This window comes from Ambystoma mexicanum, chromosome 13, assembly GCF_040938575.1.
Source record: "Ambystoma mexicanum isolate Mex_15411 chromosome 13, UKY_AmexF1_1, whole genome shotgun sequence".
Lineage (NCBI taxonomy): Eukaryota > Metazoa > Chordata > Amphibia > Caudata > Ambystomatidae > Ambystoma > Ambystoma mexicanum.
The window spans coordinates 262,568,594-262,590,156 of NC_090938.1; the positions used below are offsets into that span (position 1 = coordinate 262,568,594).

The 21,563-nt window shown below is 46.3% G+C and overlaps 1 protein-coding gene across 1 annotated transcript in view; it reads left to right on the forward strand.

Annotated features, from left to right (window-relative positions):
* The first annotated feature begins 8,613 nt into the window (after window positions 1–8,613).
* LOC138520313 (olfactory receptor 10A4-like) overlaps window positions 8,614–21,563 on the forward strand; it is a 99,897-nt gene continuing 86,947 nt past the window's right edge. Inside the window, exons 1-3 of the mRNA XM_069632750.1 lie at window positions 8,614–8,645; window positions 9,039–9,106; window positions 9,514–9,681. Coding sequence (XP_069488851.1) covers window positions 8,614–8,645; window positions 9,039–9,106; window positions 9,514–9,681 — 268 coding nt within the window. The remainder of the gene's footprint in view (window positions 8,646–9,038; window positions 9,107–9,513; window positions 9,682–21,563) is intronic.

Sequence of the window (21,563 nt, forward strand, 5' to 3'; positions counted from 1 at the left end):
CCCAGTGCCCCCACTGACCCGTGCCCCAACCGAAGGCAGCACGCAAAGGTCTGCCCTTGTCAATGTACCCCCACTGACCTGTGCCCCAACCCTAGGCAGCACCCGCAATTCTGCCCTCATCCCAGTACCCCCACGACCTGTGGCCCAAACCCCAACCCAAAGCAGCATGCGCACGTCCACCCTCATCCCAGTTTGCCCACTGATCTGTGCCCCAACTCCCAGTCCAAGGCAGCACCCGTAATCTTGCCCTTATCCCAGTACTCCCACTGACCTGTGCCCCAACCCCCAAATCCACAGCAGCACCCCCAAGTTCTCCCTAGTCCCAGCACCCCTGCTGTCCTGTTCCCCAACCCAAGGCAGCATCCCAGTCCAATGTGGAGCACCAACCTGCCACAACTCCTCTGGCTTGGGTCCACAATGAAGTACACCTGGCAGACATCCTCCTACAACACAAACACCTGTGAGCAGTGCAATTGAATCCAGGACTGTAGCCTCTTCCATAGCTCCATGTTGGATAAGACTCAACTGCACATCAACAGTCAACCATACTGTTAAAGCAGCTACACTAGGATCACTCGATGCACATGTAACATAGGGCACATTTGAAGTGCATAGCTCAGTGATCCAGAATGAGGTCACATCCCACCTCGCACATCCCCAAAGCCAATGAGTCACACCTATGAATTAAATGTGAGCAGATCCACATTTACAAACAAGTGCCAAAGGGACAACAAAACGTCAGTGGACCAGAAAGGAACACAATGTACAATCATCTGAACCTCGACTAGTGAATCAATGGAGGTGAATGAGCTGTCTCCAGATACAACAAACATCTAAATCTTGTTGAACATGTGGCAGTAGACACTATCATGAAACATCCCACTCATCACCAATTGCATTCCTTACATTGACAGCATGATACACACAATCAAAAATGAACTCAACCAACACTGATAGACTCACACCAAACAGGCAGTGCCCCTGAACAAGGAATCAAACAGTCCTTGCCAAGCCATGCTGTCTGACCATCCCGCCCCTTCATGTGAACCACATGTCCACATGCCCAAGTAAATCAAAGCAATGCTACCATGGCAACCACAAACAACAAACATTATTTACCACCCAAGAACATATTATGATCAATCTGGTGATATCATCATAGAGAACCCCAGTATGGGTGCCCTCTCATCTGGTGAGGGGAAGGCATCTGCTACCTGATCCTGACCTTGGAGGCGGTATTATGTGGGAGGAACATATGGGGGGGGTAGTCTCATGCCAGGGGAAAGTGGTGAACGCTTCCATTCATGATTCCCCTGGTCCCCCTGAAGCATTGATGGCCTATTGTAAAATTGAGCAAATTGATGAAACTATTATGCAATCGATTATGACCTTCAAGGCCCATAATGCATGTGAGGAAGAGGGACTCAAAGGCAATCAAGATCAATGGTCCCCTGAAGCATAATGAACGGTCTAGTTTTTGTAGTATGAGGCACCAGAGCGGGACATTTAAATCCCACAATGAGTTGCACCAGAAGGAAGGTGTGAAAGCAGAAGCATAAGCAGTCCAAACCCCTGAGACTGCTGAACGAAGATTGCCAGCTGGAGCTGATGCAGACAGAAGAGGCAGATGACATTGCACAGTTCACGCAGCAGGAAGCACAATTGTGACCGGGGAATTGTTCCAAAGTGTCGCCATTACTAAAACTGCACCTGAGCGTGGTACAAAATTCCTGACCCCCTTTACTGCGTGCAAGCAGAGCAGGGGTTGCAGGGGTGTTCACTGCTGTACATGGACACAGTAACGAGAGTCAGGGATTGCAGGGGTTGTCCCCTGCTTACCATTATGGTAAGCAGTGGATACGATAAAAGAAAAGAGGACCCTGCAGTGTCAGTACGGCCCGCATAAGTGGGAGGAGCTGACGCCGCAGGGGTACAAGAATGTCGGCGGCACACACAGAAGTGTGCCACAGTAAAAGTAAGTGGTGGTGGAGGGCTGCGGTTTTAAGGATTGTGGGCCATGCAGGTGGGCAAAAGTGATCTATCTGATCACTTCGCCACACCGTAATTGTAGTCAACATTTTTGTCGGTGAAATTACGGGCAGCGCAGTGATCACATAGATTTGTGACCAGTAAGGGTAGAAGAAGCCCAGTCGCACGTGTGACGAGCTTCCAATGCAACGCAAACCGTTCCGGTGCAGAAATGGAAGGAGAGACCTCAGAGAGCTTAAGAGCTCCAACGAAGAGCCACAAAGACCGCTACATTGAAGCTGTCAGCAGAGGCAGCGGAACGCAGGAGGCCTTCCAAGGAAGCAACAGAGGTGCCACAAAAGATAGATGAGCTGGCCTAATATAAAAGGTGACCCCCTGGGGCACTCAGAACAGGACATTAGGCCATCCCAATATATTTGAATACCGAACATATAAAGTGAAGAGGCAGCAATGATGCAATTCCTTTTTCAAGGGATACCTATCTGGGGAAACCTGTAACACACATTGCCACTAGCCAAAAGGTTGTGAAGGAGAAGTAAAGAGGCAGCAAAGGTGCAATTTCCCTTTCAAGGGACACCTATCTGGGGAAACTGGTAACCCGCATTTCCACCAGCCTAAAGATTGTGAATGAGAAATAGGAGTAAGTGTGCAATTCCCCTTTCAAGGGATACCTATTGGAGGACACCTGCAACTCGATTTGCCAACAGACAAGTGGTTGTAATCAAAAAGATATAAGAAAGCAACCTAGCTGAAATTCTACTTTTTTGGGACACCAGTTTGGGGGAACCTGTAACCTGCTGATACTGGTGGGAAGAACTCTGGAACAGCTACTGTCACTGAAATTAGATATAGGAATGTATCTTCCTGGCAGTAGAGTGAACCAGGAAAAGGGATCATTAGTAGTTTCATTAGTAGTTAGTCCTAGCAGGTGAGTATACCAGGAATGAAGAAGATCATTTTTAAGAAGTGTTGTATTGACAAAAAGGTGTTGTGGAAAGAAGTTATTACTTGTGTTATCATTTGACAAACTATTACATCATCAAAGACAGCTCTTGTCTATCTTGTCAAAAGTATGACAACTGAAGAATAAGTATGATGTGCTAAGAATTACCTGGAACTTTGAAGAACACAATTACCTTGGTTTATGAACCTGTGCATTGCGGAAGAGACATTTTGCCTTATCAAGAAGGCTACTGTGAAGAATAAAAAGTGTTTCATTTTTTAACAAGAATTTGTGAAATTGAAATTTGCATCATTCAGTATGTTTTGAACTGAATCGAACTTGGTTGAATCTGAACTTTGTCAAGGATATTACTAAACTGATCGAGGGGTAGGGGGTACATCCCTGGTCACAAGGAGTGCTTGCTCAAGTCAATATGTTTGAATTTTCATTCTGTTTTGTATGAAACTAAAGATAGCCAAACATGTCTTGTTTGTTTTTGTTGTATGTATAAGTGTGAGGGTCAGAGACTTTTTGGACATTATGTCTTCTTTCTTTAGTTAAGTTTGCTCTGCAGGGCCATCCTCATAAGGATAAGGAAAGAAAGGTGTTTATCCCACCCCTTTTTATTTTAATAAATGACGAGCTTTGAGGATACTATACCTTTGTGTGTGTCTCGCATTTCTGACTCCTCACAATGTTCATAAAAGAAGTTCCATGTCATCCACAGCATACATATATCACGTACCCAGGCACCCCATGTACAAAATTGGCCAACATGCCTGTACTGCAAAGCACTGAAACAGGCAAGCAACAAATGCACATGTGAAAGATGTGAAACACGTAAATCCCAAAACACGTCACCTCCCCAATAGACCACATACATACAGGGAACATGGGTGCAACATACCAAACATCACACACAAGGCCTGCACACACGTCGTCCAGAAAACAGCACAGTAACAACATGACCCACACAATGTACCACCAACCAACATTACAGCCATAGGACATACACACTTGGAGAACATGGCCAAACAAAAGGTGCACGTGGACAAAGAGACAGCAAGCAATGTGGCGAAATCATATTACAATGTATTTAAGACAAAATCTGTATATAAAAAAATTTTCCTTAAGGCAAACTATGCACATGAATCAGTGGGCTAGTCCATTTCTGACAATGCCTCCGTCAAGGCCGATTCTCCCTCCACATCTAATGCCTGGAGGCAGGCCTCCATTGTTGTCTGGAGGGCGTTCAGGGCTTCCCTCATCTGAGACTCAATATCCTCCACTGCAAGACCCAACCAGGATGGCAGCCCACACTAACATCTCCTTCACCTCAGTCCTGGCTGTGGCTATTGCTGCATCATTTGCCTGCTGCCTCAAAAAGTCCACCAAACCCTGCAGGTGCTGTCGTGCCTCCTACCTCACTTCTGCCATGTTTGTGGCTGCTTGCCTGCTACTACCACAATGCCCTCCAGGATTTGCGTGTGTGGTGCAGGTACTCCCTCTGACTAGATGACAGTCTGCACCAGGGAGTACATCACCTGCACTGCCCTCAAGGGCCTGGTGTGCCTCCATGGCCTGTTCCCCTCGAGGATCCTGGGCAGTCTCAGTGACCACCTCATCAGCCATTGTATGGACTTCCATTTCCACCAGGGACACTGGCACATCCACACTGGGCAGTGGTGGGAATGGAGCACAGTAGGCTACAGTGGTAGCTTGCATGGAGGTCAACGTGGAGGTTGACTTGGGCACAGATGAGGAGGAAAAGGATGGGGCCATTGCAGTGGCCAGCACAGGGAGACCACTGGAAAGAAGTACTTGTGACAATTTTTGCAAGAGGTGGCCATCTGCCTGTGATGCTCTACAAGCACCTCATGAGATACTTACACAGCATCATGATTAGAAGCCCGCCACATCAAGGCACCCATCAGCAGGGACAACACCTCATCTCAGATAGCCACATCGGCTGGAAGTGCACCTCGATTTGGGCATGGTTAAAAGTGGGTAGTGCTGCAGCAGATGGCCATGGGACAGGAGATTGTGCTGACCCCTCCACGGTGGACTGAACCTTCTCCTGTTTCAGGGCCAGATGTGCAGCTTACACACACACACCCTCGGTACCCGTACTGGACACCATAGGCAGGAATGCAATGGCCTCCTACTCCTCCTCCATCAACCAAGGTACCTCCAGAGAGATGTCCATTTTTTGGAGCCCCTGTGTGATAACTTCACTACCACCCTGTCCCACTGCTGTTAAGGTGTTCACCACAATGATGGAACCCTGGTCTCACTCACAACAGCATTTCCCATTGTATGGGATACTTATCCAGCCACATCACCCTCAGAAGAGGTGGACACAACTGGGTGTACGTGGGGTCTGCGCCTGGGTCTGGAGGCCTTGTCCCTGGGTCTTAGCTCCAGAACTCAGCTTGTGCCCTCTACACCAGCCACAGCAATTGTGGGAATGGAACAAAGAAAATAGGTATCAATTAACACAGCCAATCCATGTGTAGTATATGTTATGTTATGCTATGTTATGTTAACGGTACTTATATAGCGCACCGTCACCAACGGAATTGGTCCCCAGGCACTCTGGAGGATCTGTAAATGAGAAGGTGGGATGGGTTAGTAAGGTGAAGAGGGAGTAGGACAGTGAGAGGAGTGGTGTACTGTTGGCAGCTTCAACTCGGTAGACACCGGGTGCTGAGCTTTGGTGCGAGTATTGGATCGGTGTCAGTCCGCGTGTGCTATTGGTGCAACTTATGTGTTGTTGCAGTGTGGTCAAGTGCATGCAGCTTGTTGCGTGAGAGATGGTTGTGTGAGTTTTTAAGTGTGAAGAGAGTTTGAGTTTATATTGGTTAGAGGGTTATGTGACTTTTAACATGCAAGCATTCACAGTTCTGTCTAAGTGTAGCACCCGCTGACCTACTCAATTCAGTCTGAGTGTGGCACTCAACAATCTTCACAATATTATCCAGATACCGCACATGCCAATGTTCACAATTCTATCTAAGTGTCAGACATTTTAAAATTCTCATTCCCTTCTAAGTGTTGTGCTTGATAATCTTCATAGTTCCATCTAGGTGTGGCACTCGCTAATCTTCACCATATTATCTAGATGCGACGCAGGGCGAAGTTAGGAAATCTGAAAGTGTGGCACGTGCTAGCATTCACAATCCTGTCTAGATACGGCGTAGGCTAATGTTCTCAATTCTAAGTGAGGCACCTGCTAACATTCAAGTTCCATCTAAGTGTTGCACATGCCAACATTCACACATCTATCTAGATGTGACGCAGGCCAGTGTCCCCAATTCCCTCCAGGTGTGACACTTGTTAACATTGACTAGTATGTTAGGATGCAGTGCAAGGCAACATTTCAAACACTGTCATGGTTGATATCCGGCTGGTGGTCACACAACTTTCTAGGTATGCATGGGCTAAGTCTATTGCAGTCTATGTTATGGGATGGTAAGGTAGAGTGGCAGAGGTTTTCTGGTGTAGAGTAATTGCTCTACACCCCACCCATGCCACACTTACAGTTTTTGTTGGTGTCTGTTAGCTGCTGGCTTCCTTGGCTTTCCCTGCTGACACCTGCAGACACATCTTGGAGTGGCCTCTGTAGGAGCCGCCCTTGCCTTGGGGCCCTTAGCCGCAGGGGCTGCGCGGGCTAGGGGCTGCTCTGCAAGGAGAGGTGATGAGGGCCGAGAGGACCAATGGGAGCAGGGGGGTGGGAGGAAAAGAGAATCAGGAAGAGGGCATGGGTCAGTGGGCCCAGCTGACTCAATCCAGGCACGAATCAGGGCCGTTGTTGTGGGCCGGGATGGCCAACCAGGGATGGTGGGAGGCGGGCAGTGGAGGAAGTCAGGAAGTGAGGGAGGGCTGGGGAACGGAGGCCGAGGAGGGGCACCAACAAAGTGCAGCTTCTTAGGTGGAGCAAAGGCCCATAGGGTCTCAAAAGCTTATTCTACTCACCAGGGCAGCAGGCAGAATCTCTGGCTAGTGGTTAGTTCAGCTCACCTGGGTCTCGAGCTGGAAAGGAAGCAAGCATGTGATGTGCGTGACTATATTCAATTCACTGTACACAGAGAGACAGCCAATCAGGGTTGGTGGGCAGTAATGGAGGCGGGAGGGAAGCGGGAAGAGGGAAAGGAAGCTGGGAGAGGGGCCGGTGGACACGGTGCACACAGGGCCTAGTGGTGCAAAATCTACTAATTACAGTCACTGGAGGGTCTCTGGCTAGTTCGGCTCACCTGGGTCTCGAGCTGGAAAGGAAGCGAGCACGCGATGTGCGCAACTATATTCAATTCACTGTACACAGAGAGACAGCCAATCAGGGTTGGTGGGTTGTCATGGAGGCGGGAGGGAAGCGGGAGGAGGGAAAGGAAGCTTGGAGAGGGGCCGGGGGACACTCTGCACGCTGGGCTTAGCAGTGCAAAATCTACTAATTACAGCACTGGAGGGTCCCTGGCTAGTTCGGCTCAACTGGGTCTCGAGCTGGAAAGGATACAAACAATAGTAACAGTAGCATGCAGTCAAACAACAACTACCACAGACACACGCCCATACCCTGCAATCAGAATGAATAGTCACATAAGTTTAGGAAAAAATTAAAATTCACATTGACGAGACATGCACATGTGAACACAACACATTGACATGTGGCAACATACACATGGCAATAACTCATTCCACGTCACAATTCCAATGCTGAAGTGGACCAAGTGTATTCTGCAGGCAGGTCCATGGGAAGGGCACCTGGCCCCATATATCCGTAGCACCAAAGGCACATCTCCATCCAACCACATCTAGCAACATGCACCCCTGACAGTCCAACATGAAAGAATGCAACATGTACATGCACCCATTGCTGAGGAAAAAGCAGCTATACTGTTCCTACTAACCCTGACAAGTGCCATGATGACACCCCATGCATGGCCCATCGTTCAGTGGCTTGACAGATCACAATGCTGTCCCAGACAGTCAAATGCACTAAAATTGCAATCACCAGACATCCCTACACCTGTCCACTTCACAGATGTGTGCCATCACATTTGCTCAACATCGGCATGAGGCTGCGTGACAGTTAAGAATTGTGAAACACACATGCCGTATAAAGAACAGACTTGCTCCCATCATGCATACCCAAATCTGTTGAAAAGTGCACACTGTGGGTACTCACCAAACAGCTTGGCTCTGTTCCTGCAGGTCAAGGACATGATGTGGAAATCTGGGTTAACCGTAACCAGGACTCAGAGTTGAAGGGGTGACACCCGATGGCGGCCTGCACGCTTCACCTCCATAGTGGCCCTGCCTCAAAGGCCACCTTCTCCTTTGACTGGCTCCGGATTCTGAGGTCATCCCGGTGCTTCTTGGAATGGTTCATACTATGGACTGTCACCCCTCCACATTGATGGCAGCTTTGAGGTACACCCAGATCTTCAGCCGCCCACATGCCCCAAGCTGCTGCTGCGGGTTGAAGAGGGCATTGTAATGGGCCAGGACCTGCTCACCCAGGATGCCAACGTCTGCTGCAGCGAAATTGACAGCCCTCAGCCCCGCCTTGTTGGTGCTGGTCAATGTCCCGGACATGGCTCCCCTTGAGGCTGTGGGGTGGATCTGTGACCTGATGACACATGCTGTGAGCTGTGGTGGTGCAACAGAGGGGTGGAAGTCCCAAGATGGCAGATGAGGTGGATGCAGAGCCTGACAGGTGAGCAATAGGGAAAAAGGCTATGAGGGAACACCAGGCACTCCAAGGCAGTGCAGGTGGTCAGCGGCCACTCACATTCTATGAGGAAGAAGGAGATGGTGAGGTTTGGAGGCAAACTAGGGCTGGAGGACACAAGAAACAGCACACAGCAGGAGGAACAGGTGCCTCCCAGGAATTCAAGAGGCAGAAGTGTGAAGATTAGAGTAAGGGGCCAACTCGCGTGATAGACATGCTGCAAGCAGTGCTGACCTGCACTCCCTTGCATCCGTGCTGCCAGAGACATTTAGGGGGTGCCAGTTCCTGGCATGCACAGGGACAGAGACATTTAGGGGTTGCAATGAACATTTCCTGGCATACATATTATGTTATCTTAATTATTTTGGATTTGTATAGAGATTTATATACCATTGGTATGATGTCAAAGCACTGTGGGTTGAACGCCCTTGGGGATCGTAGTCCAGGTCAGTGGTGAGAGCAGGGTAGTATATAGTGCTTGGGTGCACTCAATATGTGTGCAGCCAGTGCAGTGTGCAGCTGCATCCTAATGGTAGGTGTGGTGGCTGATGAGAGGTTAGTAGAATGTGTGCAACAAGCCTGTTGACCTTGAGGTGTGCATTATGGCAGTGGTGGCTCTTGTGTATGATATTATGTGTGCAGCTAGGCTGATTCTGTAGTGGGGTATAGCTGCATTCTTAAGACTGTTGAGGTGTTCATGGAGGTGAATAGGTATGTGTGCAGCTAGGCTTAATTGATCAAGGGGTATAGTTGCATTGTATTGTATGTTTGAGAAGAGGAGAGAGTATGCATATTGGTATGTACGAGTGTCTGTTCAGATTGTTTGGAACCCCTGATTCTGATTTCCTTACAGTTTTCACTGAGCTGCCCATGTCTATTCTAGAGGAGCATTGGTTCTTCGAGAGAAATTCTGTCGGACTCCTCGCCTGTTTCAGAGTGTCTTCCCATGAGTTGGGACAGATTCAGTCTGTTTCAGAGGCTCAGGTTATAAGTGCTGGTGTGCCCATTTTCCGGGGCACGGGTAATAGTTTGTGGCAGGTTGGTGGGTATTCCTGGCCTTGTTTATGGGTTGAAATGTGGAATTGTATCGTATTATTGTCCATTCTGGGAGCTGCAAGTGCTAGAGAGCTACTCGGATCGGAGGGCACAGTGCATATCTGCAGGAGACTAGAGCAAGTCTAACCAAGCAGAGCTGATACTGTGCCCCGGGTGAAGGAGTTAATTGCATCCATTCCTAGGCAGATCAGTTAATAAATAAGGAAATCCTTGCATGCAGCACCAAGCCACAGTGAAAGTACTCACCTCAAGAGGTTTGGAAGCTAAAAGGCTTGGTAGGTGGTGAGAGAGGGTGCAAGGCCCCTGTTGCATGTTTCACTGGCCTGGTTGTTCCATTGGTCTGGAGGCCCAATCAGCCGTTGGGGAAGGCTAGGAGGAGGGTGGGGAAGGGAACCAAGGAAGCGACAGGGGAGGCAAGGGAATCAGGCCTAATGCTGAAAGCAGCAGCAAATACAAAAGGTAACTTGCCAACTGTGCAAATAAATGAATAAATAAGGAAAGCCTCACACGCAGCAGTAGGCCACAGGGAGAGCACTTACCTCAACAGGCTTAGAAGCTAAAATGCCTGGGCCGTGGTGAGAGAGGGGGAAAGGCCCTCGTTGGATGTTCCAATTGCCTGATGTTGAACTGGCCTGGAGGCCCAATCAGATGTGGGGGGAGGGTGGGGAAGCGAGCCAGGGAAGGCAAGGGAATCAGGGCCAATTCTGGAAATGGCAACAAATACAAAAGGGAACATTACCAAATGTGCAAATAAATAAATAAGGAAAGCCTTGCATGTAGCAGAAGGCCACAGGGAGAGCACTCACCTCAACAGGCTTGGAAGCTAAAATGCCTGGGAGGTGGTGAGAGAGGGGGAATGGCCCTTGTTGGGTGTTCCACTGGCCTGGATGTTCCACTGGCCTGGAGGCCCAATCAGTCATCTGGGTAGGGCTGGGAAGAGGGTGGGGACAGGACCTAAGGAAGAGACCCAGGGTACTGAAGTAATGCTACTATGGTCACTTCCATCACATGATGTGCATCAAAGGAGATTGATGCGTGCTGTCCATGTGCAATTGACTTGATTTCACAGTACATATCACTGTACATAGAATATCACTGCTACGCCAATACACCTATATGTGGCAATGGCATGCAAGACACAACTCATTAGACACGCTCACAGTGTCATGCGTGTGGATAGTGCATTGTGAATGACTCACATGGATTTACACCAAGGTGTGGATTGTGTCAGACCCTCCGTTCACTGGCCCTCACCGGCAATGGACATGGATGATCGACAATGTCAGTTCAAAGATGCATGAGGATTTGTTCCAAACAGGAGTTGCAGTGGCCGGCCAAGAGATTTTGAGTGATGTACATTACACATTTGGAGTGTAAATGGGTCAGTGGCCATGCAAGTGTGCACTGGTCATGTCTTTGTCGCACTCTCCTCACACACGGCTGAGATGCATATGAGCATGACTAACCACGTATCGGGCCGAGGGCAATGTGGCAATGAGGGTTATGGGAATAATGGCAACACATGTGCCTGAATGCAGGCTTGATGAAGCAGAGGAGATATTTTCACATGTTACAAGTAGACAAGGATGGAGTAGAGTAGGGGCTCAGTATTGATGCATGGAGCTCCATCCATCCATCCACTGGTAAAATATCCAGACTCCTACTTATCCATACCAGGGCATGTTGCAGGGCTTAATATGCATCGACATAGAACAGGACATTGATTGCCAGTCATCTGTGCCTTTCAGGTCACAGTGTTCTCAGTTCCAATGTGTGATGTATATGTGGCTGGCCCTATTGTGTCTGTATGCGTTGTAATTCACAAATGCATGTTCTGCCAGGTAGTCATGCCTCTGTATATGGTTGTCTGTCTTTGTGCAGGTGATGACACAGCAGATCAGGAGGGAAGGAGGAGTAGGTGGAGGAAGAGGAGGAAGTGGAAGAGAAGGAGGGGGAGGAGGATGATTAGGGACAGCTATCCACCACTGCAGCCCAGGGTGCTGAGCCCAGTGAAAATCCTTGTGTGCTACAGACCATCATCAACAGGCTGGCCATCTCTTCCGATGATGCTGCAGAATCTAATGTGGATGGCATACTGAGGGACACCACTGATTAGTCCTGATACCATGGAGCTCCTTGAGTTTCTTGAGGCTTGTGAATTGAGGAGAAGAGCCAGGAGACCCTGATCCAGGTAGTGGGAAGCCCTGCATCAATGGTGGATTCAGTATCTGCAAGATTGTCTTCACTCATATTGGACCCCAATATTGAGGCTGGTGTCAATCGGAGGGTGCAGACCGCTAGCTAGTGACAGTGCACTCAATGTGCCGTGTCCAGGCTTCGGCATTCCAGCTTGGTAGGCCCTGTACACATGGTGGACATGTGCCTGCCAAACACTCAAGAGTGGGACGAGGAGTTGCGTTGTTTAAGTGCCCAACAGGGGTGAGGTCCTGCAGGAGATGGCCAGGGACATCCATCGCCTAGCTGAACATGTTATCTCCTCAACTGCTGCCAGGGACATCCATCGCCTAGCTGAACATGTTATCTCCTCAACTGCTGTACACACTAACAAACAATGCCTATTGGGAGAGAGGACATGCAATAACTGATGTATGCAATTAGTGAGGATTGTTCAGCTCTCAGACAATCCCTGCATGGGTTTCTGGCCTCCAGGGACCAGCAGCGGCAGGTGATGGACACCTTGGGTGAAACACTGCATGTGGAGATGTTGGCATAAATGGTATCCTTATGTCAAGACGTAGAAAGCCAGAGCAAATGCCTGCAGGCAGAGATGTTGGCTTTGAGGGAATCCCAATGTCAAGATGTAGAAACCTAGAGCAAATGCCAGCAGGCCGAGATGTTGGCATCAAGCATTCCCACCATCAAGACATGGATACCTTGAGACAGTCTCTGCATGATGAAATGTTTGCCACAAGCGACTTCTAACTTCAAGAGATGGCCAATTTGGGACAATCTCTCAACATGCAGTTTGAGACCTTAAGAGTGCACATGCATAATGACTCTGTGGCCACTTGTGATGTACATCACCAGGACCCTGTAGCGATTCCAGCCATCGTGCATGCATCCATCTAACGAGTGGCTTAGCCAATGTGGACCAGGCTTTGGCACTGTGTGGTCAGAGTGCACCATCTGAGGATCCACCACAGGATGGTTGTCGCAGTTGAACCATGTAAGGCCATGTCCACACACACCCCTACTCTCTTGCCAATGCCACCTCTTCTTCATGCGCACTGGTGTCCATGAGCCTGTGGAGAGCGTATGCATTTTGATGATTAATTTGTTTACATTGTTGGCGTGCTCCCCTCCAGGGTGGACAACTCTTCTTTATCTTTTTTGGATTGTTGTCCCCATTCAGGGTGGACGTATTGGATTTTTTACCACCATCCAAGGTACAATATTTTATTTTTTGGCCTTGTACAAATATAATATTTGATTTTTTGTCCTCATCCAGGGTGGACTGTGTCATAATTCTGTTTTACCTCATGTCAAGGCCATTGCTTTCTCAAGGGCATTTCGAGCTGGAGAACTGCACATGCGTCCATGCTGGTGGAGTCAACTGACTTGGTGCTGTGGACTGCTACATCCTCCCACATACAGGTGTACATACCATTCTACATAGATTTTTATATGGGCAGTCTGTATGACATACTCCTTTAGTTGGTCAGAACAAATGTCCTATGTTGTTACAGGTATCCTGTCTCATCCAGTGGCCACACTCTCAGAGAGGACCCCCAGCACCCTATGCTATGCTTAGGTTGAGGTGGTGAAGGATTCACAGCACCACACCTGTGCCAGTATGTAGGGTTGTGCACTGTCAATCGTGTTCATGGCTGGCTACAAATGCACCCCAATAGTGGCTTGCTGCAGCACACTAAGGGTTTGCATGGATGATATGGTTTGGTGATCATGGGTGATGGTAACTATCGCTAAAGATGTGTGTTGGCCTACATGTCTGTGTGTATGTCTCTTTGATCAGCTATGCATGGGCTTTGGGTTTCTGGCTACACATCCACAAGTTGCTGCTTGGAGACAGGTCTCCACTGGAAGTTTGTGTGCACATGCTTCTGGTGGCAGCTGATGCAGTAGTTACATGTTTTGTGTGGCACTCCATGTGTCATTTCGGGTGCCCACTCCATGATCAGGGGTGGAATGGCCTTTTGGGTACTCTGGCGTTCTCACGTTTTTTTTGGTGCTTCCACATTTTCTCATGGGAACTCAATTGGCTGTGTAGTTGAAGTGTGATATGGGGTCACTTTGGGTATCATTTCCATTTTGGTTCCTGGTCCACACCTGTGCATGTTGCATGGGCATGCAAAACACCTGACTGTCACTTTCTAAATAGGTGGATGATCCTGTTGCCATGCATGCGTATGGGTGATGTGTCTAGTGTGCGATGCATTGCTGGTGAGGTGAAGGTGTCGGATGCCAATATGTGTATTTCTGGTGTAATGTGTCATGTTGCTGATGTGTTCCCATTAATATGGTCAATGAATATTGAGGGGGGGTCTATTACCTTAGCTTTTTTTATTCATGTTGGTGTATCCTGTGTTGGCTAGTTTGCTTTCTAGTATTCCTGGAGAGCATCTTCATGATTGGCCGGGGGACATGTTGAGGGCATGCGGAGCGGGTGGGTGGCCAGCTGTTGATTTACCCAATTGCACTAGCATGTATATGGCAGTGGTGTGTGAAGGTGAGCAGGTCCAGCAGCAATGGTGCAGAGGGAGACATCATGAACAGGGCTCGTAAAACCTCCCTGCATGCTAGCATTAGCATGCAGTGCAAAATGAAACAAGGAGTCCTGCATGGAACTGGGAGACCTGATAGGAATGGATGGAATGAACATATGCCCGCCCTGCTTGGGAAATCTGTATGGGAACCAAATAGAAATATTTTTCCAGTTGGATCTACAAGGTGGCTGGACACTTTTGCCCAGACCTCCCCCTCTGTCACCCAGGGTACACAAATTACAAGAAAGCTTAGTCACCTTCACGGATTACTGTAGTGAGTGTGTCTGTGCTCCACTTGGTTCTCACTGCCTAACTTCAGCTTCTTCACAACACCACTGCACCTACCAATGTCAGCCAAGGGGCATGCCCCATGCGATGCCCTAGCAGAGCTTGGCCTGCCCTGCCAGCCGACAGCAGTGGGGAATAAAAGCCTTTGGTCCTTTTCCGAGGGTCAACATTTTTACGGGCAGCAGGGTGCCTGGCGGACAAAAGAAGCTTAGCTTCTTAGCCCTGGACAACAGGGCAGATTCCCATGTACCTCCCTGCACTCCACAGGATCAATTTGGCACACTTGGTCACACTTGGTCGGTCTAGGTTTGGACTGCTTGGCCAGCCTCAGCTGTTGCTTCAAGCAATTAGCGTCCACCCACCTAATGACTGTGTCAAGGATATGCTCCCTCTGGGAGGGCTCCCTTATGTGGATGGCTTGCCCCTCCAAGCAGAGAGAAAGGCCAAGCAGCCCAGCAGCTCCCTAGTGGTCAGATCAGAGTGGATTGGGCAGTGCATGCCCTGTAAGGCATGCTGTGGCCCCTTCTCAACCGAGCACATTTCTATAACAGTTTAGAATGACCACTAGATGGGTACAGTGAAACTACAAATGGCTCATTGAATCAGTTATGGTTCCTTTGATTGCTCCACCTGTTACTTGGATAACTGTGTTACTTCTACAGCTAATGCATGCCGAAAAATGCTGACCTACTGGGATGCACATAATGATCGGACCAAGACCAATCTAGGCTCAACCATCTGCTTTGGTGTCTCTAGTTAAGCTTGGGCAGATAACAAGGGTATCACTACATATTAACCCAACCAATAATATCATTGTATATATGGTTGTCTGGAAGGTCCATCAGCATTATTTTTGGAGGGGAACATTTTTTGGGGTTTTGGAAGTGGGGGTTTCAGGGGTGTCCCCGCTCCATTCAAAATAATGCAGGGTTTGCAGGGGTGTCCCCCGCAGGTTCCATGCATTAATATCACCGCAGAAATATGGTGATATGTTTGTATGGCGATAATTTTGCGGGGATATTAACACATGGAACGGATCGCAAGTCCCAGTGATGGCGATGATAGATTTGGATGTCTGCCCTATAAACTTTCAATGGTACTTTCTGTGCCTATCATGGTGACCACGGGTAACAGGGAATCAGGCTTCAATTTCTGACTGAGAAACAGCTACATCCAAGGAAGGCAGCAGGCGCCCATATTACTCACTTCCGACTCAGGGAGGTAGTGATGAAAAATAGCAGTACAGGACTCTTGAGGCCTTGTAATTGAAATGAGTACACTTCAAATCCTTTCATAAGGATCAATTTGAGGGCTAGTCTGGCGCCAGCAGCCACTGTACTTCCTGATCCAATAGCATATATTAAGGTAGCTGCAGTTAAAAACCTCATAGTTGGATATTGGGATCAAGCTGGTGATCTGCTGCGAGGTGAGCTACTGCCTGTCCCAGCCGCTGCATCTCAACACCTCCTTGATGCTCTTGACCAAGTGACTTGGGGGTCCAAAAAGTTTACATTACTGTGTTCAAAATAGGCCTCTTGTCTGAACAATTCATCTAGGAATGATGGAATAGGACTCTGGTCCTGTTTTGTTTGTTTTTGGAAATGGGACCATGAGTAATATTTGTATTGTGCCGCTACAGGTGAAATTCTTGGACTGTCGTAGTTATGTATTTCTAACAATGGGTAATTCCCAGTAGGTATGTAAACAGGGGACCAGTTTCACCATGGGAAGAAAACTAAACATCAAGAAACTAGTAGGAAACCAGATACCTCTCCCTTTGCACTAAGCACCTATGTGTGTGCACACCAACAATCTTGGAATTACCTAGTTATTTAGTCAACACAGGACACATAGAGTCACACAACTATGTGAAAATATGAAAAAATACTGTTTTATTCCAAGTGATCTCATAAAAACATTACCAACAAAACAATCATGGGACAAAATAGGACTTTATATTATACAATTTGACTTGAGATGCTTTTTTACTGTGTGCACCTAATCACAGGAGAACCAAGGCTCCCTGCTTGCCTGCCTTCACAGGGCCATTAGAGAGCATGCATATATTATAATTAATGTACAACGGCACTCGGGCGAAACAAGCACCCCCTTATTTTATTTTGTGCAACTGACACAAGCACATATATAGATCACACTTACCACACGGACATAGCTGGTCGAAAAATCACCACGCTGCTGCATTACTATTTTCCGCTCAAGGCGTTGCTCAAGAAACACAACTTCATGGAAAGGCAATATTTATATCCTGTTACCTCTATCCATGCATCACTCTGAGAATGAGGCTTCAGAGCAATTAACTACAAAACCATGTCTCGCTTCCATGCAGGGGCATGCACTCTCCGCAGAAACAATTAACCAGCATCTCTGTGTGGAACCGTGGCTGTAAGCCATTGTTGACATAACTATGTTGTGTCTCTGTTTTGAGCCGAGATGGGAGATGTGTTTATAATAAATTGCCAAGGATACAATTGATGAAAAATTCGAAAAAACAAAGTCATGCACAGTAAAGCGACACAGATTCAACTGAGTTATCTGCCCACCATTTGAATGCAACATAACAGAAACATCATTAGCACCAAAAAAAAATAAATTTATGTCAATATAATGTATATCTTTAAGTGAAAGAATCCTCTATCAAGAGTGAGGACCCTCTTGCAAAAGGGATAGAAGTCTTAGGCCAAAATAAATAATATATATTTTGTTTTTTGCAGCCAATGTGTTGGGCCATGGAATGTTATTGGAACAAAGGATGTAAACAAAGAGTAATGTAAAACAAAAGAAATGTATTACAAAAAGTCCACAGGGCACATAATGAAGACTCATTAAATGAGGATTTTGCATGTTCAGCTGCCTATTTTCTACTTTGTGCTGGTCCTTCCCACTATCTGTCGCACATGCGATCCTCACAGCGCAAAGTAGGAAGTGCTAGCTGTTAATCCATTTAGTTCGGTGAAAAGCGTACTTTTGCAGCTCAAAGTCACTTTACTCTGCGCAAACGTTTTTGTAAATGAGGCTCAATGTCTGTACATTTAGACCACAAACTGACTCAATATTTGCTGATGTGTGGAAATTATGAAAATCCTCTCACTCTGATGAAGTCCAGCCTGCCATGATGGTATCTTACTCAGAGATTGTGAGAATGGCCTAATGATCAGCTTCATGTTGCATTACATTTGTGGTGGAAATTATTATCGCCAGTTTACGTCAATGCCCAATCCGCCACTTAATGACCAAAAATCATGGGATTTAGCATGTCTGAATTACTAATCGAGATTAATCTAACAAAATCCCTGAGGAGTCCTATGGACACCAAAAATGCAGATCAACACCACCTTACCACCACTTGTAATCCCATGATAAATCCACACAGGACTGAGCAGTGTTAACATGAGTTTGCATGACTTAGGGAAACAGGGCATAGTTCTTTTCTTCATAGCTTGAATACACATGTTCAACCATGAACTTCGCTAGTATCAGTCATGGACACGTTGTTAATATTTTACACTGGAAGATCATTATTTGAATATCATTCTGATCCCTGTTAAACAAATCTGTTTTCTGTTTTGTAATAAAGATGTTCCTTTACAGAAAGCCAGCTCCCCTGAGGCATAAAGGCATCTAGCCTATTTATGTTTATTTTTGACAACACATTCACAATGTGCGGAAAAATGATAATAGTGTGACAATATTGTATGTAACTCTGCAGTATCAATAAATCAGTTTTAGTTCTGTCATGATACTATAAGGGGTAAGATCCGAGGTCGGTGGCATGTCAAGTGTAAAATTCAACTTTGGTCAAAGGAATCAATCTGAACAATTAAAGGCAGAGAATAGGAAAAGAAAACAGTGATTCAAGAAGCATTGTGAAACTATTTTAATTAGTAAATACAAGATGTACCTGGAAGGTGCTGTGCACTACAAAAAAGAAGAGAAGGCATCTGTATTATTCATGGTTCCATAGTTGCCATACGGTCGCTGGCAGTCATAACCTGGCTGTCTAGCGAAGCGTAGTGGAGCGCAGCAGAGTGTCCGGTGTGCCGACTCTGCTGAGTCTTTATGGAGGAATGAATACAGACTTTGGCAACATTCACTTTTATGTGACTACGCATGTATCTGAAGAGAACAGGAGTCTCTCTTCATGTGTTCTGACTCCGTGGGAAAGGATTACATCAGAAGAGGATTGGAGTCTCTCTTCAATTGCCTTGGTCTGACCCAGGTTGCTCCGCCTCCTGCTCACGCTCACTGGCAGTCATAACCTGCCTGTCTAGTGAAGCATAGCGGAGTGCAGCAGAGTGTCCGGTGTCAGGCGTCGGTGGAAGGCGGAAGGAGGGGACGCACCTGAGTTTACATTAGAAAGCAGTGAGTGGAACTGGAAAGCAGTCATGCTGGCTGTTATAAGCTCAGGTACATCGCAATGCATGAAATCTATGATCCAGATTCGCATACAAGCCCCCATGTCTGAACCCAACGGAATTGTTGTTTGGGGATGAAACCAATGGGGGGCACTGTTCAGCCCCAAAGGAGGGTGGGGTGGATCCACCATTTTCTGAATTATGTGCAGACCCAAACGTGGATACGGTAACATGCCATTTTAACATCCAGGTCAGCATAGGGAATAGTTCAGCTCTATAGATCGACACTTTGACCAAGCAAATAATGGAAGAAGAAAAAATAACTGACATTTTATTGAAACAAAAAAACTCTGACGGTGAAATTATGGAATTAGAAGGGGAGAAACAAATCGAACCACAGAGTGCAATTAACAAATCAGCACACTCCCTGACACATTGATGAGTGAAATCGTACTCCTAACAGCCAAGGATAATAAGAAATCAAAATTGGGAGCAATAACAATGATGAAGGATGATTTAATCCCAACATCAAACTCTAAAGACCCCCAGATGAACAAGGAACTGGTCTGCAAGGACAACAGTCCAAAAAACACCACGGATAAAGCAACTAGCTCCACTGAAAGATACATTGTGAAAGGACACATCCAAGTAAAGGAGCATGAGAAAATAGGCCATGACCTGAATAAATCGAAACAACATATTACCTATAAAGGAAGAGATAACTGGAGATATAATAAACCCTCAATGATGTACTAGCAGGAACAAAAAACATCTGAAACCGCAAAGATTGTCATTGGCAGAAGTCCAAGGAGAATCAAACTTTTCTTATGGTATGAAAACAAAAGAAGAAGTAAATAAGAGATTTCACTTTACAACACCAAACAGCAAACAAAAAGGAAAGGAGAATGATTTTGAAATCTCAGATGAGGCACTGCTGGAAAGATCTCTGACAATGGAAAGAAATAATGAAATGTCCAAACTAGCAGAGCAAATGACAAGAACTAAGGGGACACCGGTTACAGAAACGAATAAAAAAACTTGGGGAAAGAAAGATCAATCCACTCAAATTCAAAAAAAAGGGGACCCCTCTGTAGCAGTATCGCCAACAAAGCATTTACCAGTGAGTTTCAAGGAACCTTCAGAGGCATCAACAGGTTTCCCTCATGAATTAAACCTATCCAAAACACCTCAAGATGATAACTTCTTGTTGGTCTAGACAATGACAGCCATTTTGGCGCCATTCATGAAGTTACATCAAGAGGCAACAGACACGCTAAAAGACATGCTAAAAGATCATACTACTTTACTTGCGATGGTACACACAAAGATGAATTTCCCAGAAGGGTTTGTCGCTGCAATAAAAAATAACATGGAGAATACGGAACAAAGAATTTCACAATTGTTACAGACTATATTGGAGCCCATCATGAAGGAAAAAAGAGCCAGATGGAAGTCATTGACGACAGAAGGGTCTATAGGATGGCAGAGAAACAGAGCAACTTACCACAGGAATTGGTCTATAAAATATTACCCAAACTAATAATAAGAGAAGAAGAGCCAAGAGGAGAAGAAATCACTAGTGACATCGGTGGTGTTCTGCTGGAATAGAGCACCAATTGTCAGTGTCTATCCCAAATGAGGCAATACCTGCAGCCCAAGTGTTTGGAGAGATACTGGTAATAAAAGAATTGGATGTTATGGAAACAAAAAACAAAAAAAGTCAGTTGCAGCAGAACCGGAAAGCAAAGACGGTAAAAGAAATACCGAAGAAAAGGGATGGAAAAGAGGCTGCAAGTGATAATTGGTCTGAAGGCCTTAGTGATAAATCGGTTCAAAAAGAAAAGTCGGAAGCTAATAAGACTCACCCTCTTACACTGGCTAAAAATCAGAGTTGAAAGTTAAAATCAAATGAATCAGTTGTGGGTTCAAAGCAAACAGATATCATAGAAGGAGTTATGCAAAATCAGCTGAAGAAGGTGGGAATGAGTTTACCAACACAAAATTATGTGACATATTCATTTAAAAATGAAAATATCCAATTACAAAACAAGTGGAAATCATTAAGCCAGGGAATGCTGGTAGGTCCTCAGCACAAAATAAGCCAATACTTAATTTGAAATTATGGGAAAAAAACAAGAATCAACCTTCACAGACTACACAAAAACCGAATATTTATAAAAAAAAATTACATTGCCAGAAACAAATAATCCTGTAAATAGGGCCCCTCAGGAAAAGTCTGATATGAAAGCTTCAATGATGCAAAAAAAGGAAAGGTGGACCCTAAATTATTGGAGGTCTCGGACATAGATTTAATGGATACTGAAGTAAACAATCTCAGATAGATGGGATTTGATTTAAGTGAAAAAGATCAACAACCACCAACTGAGAAGGATAAAGGACATGTAAAACAATAAAAGAAATTTCAATTTAAAGAGGATTAT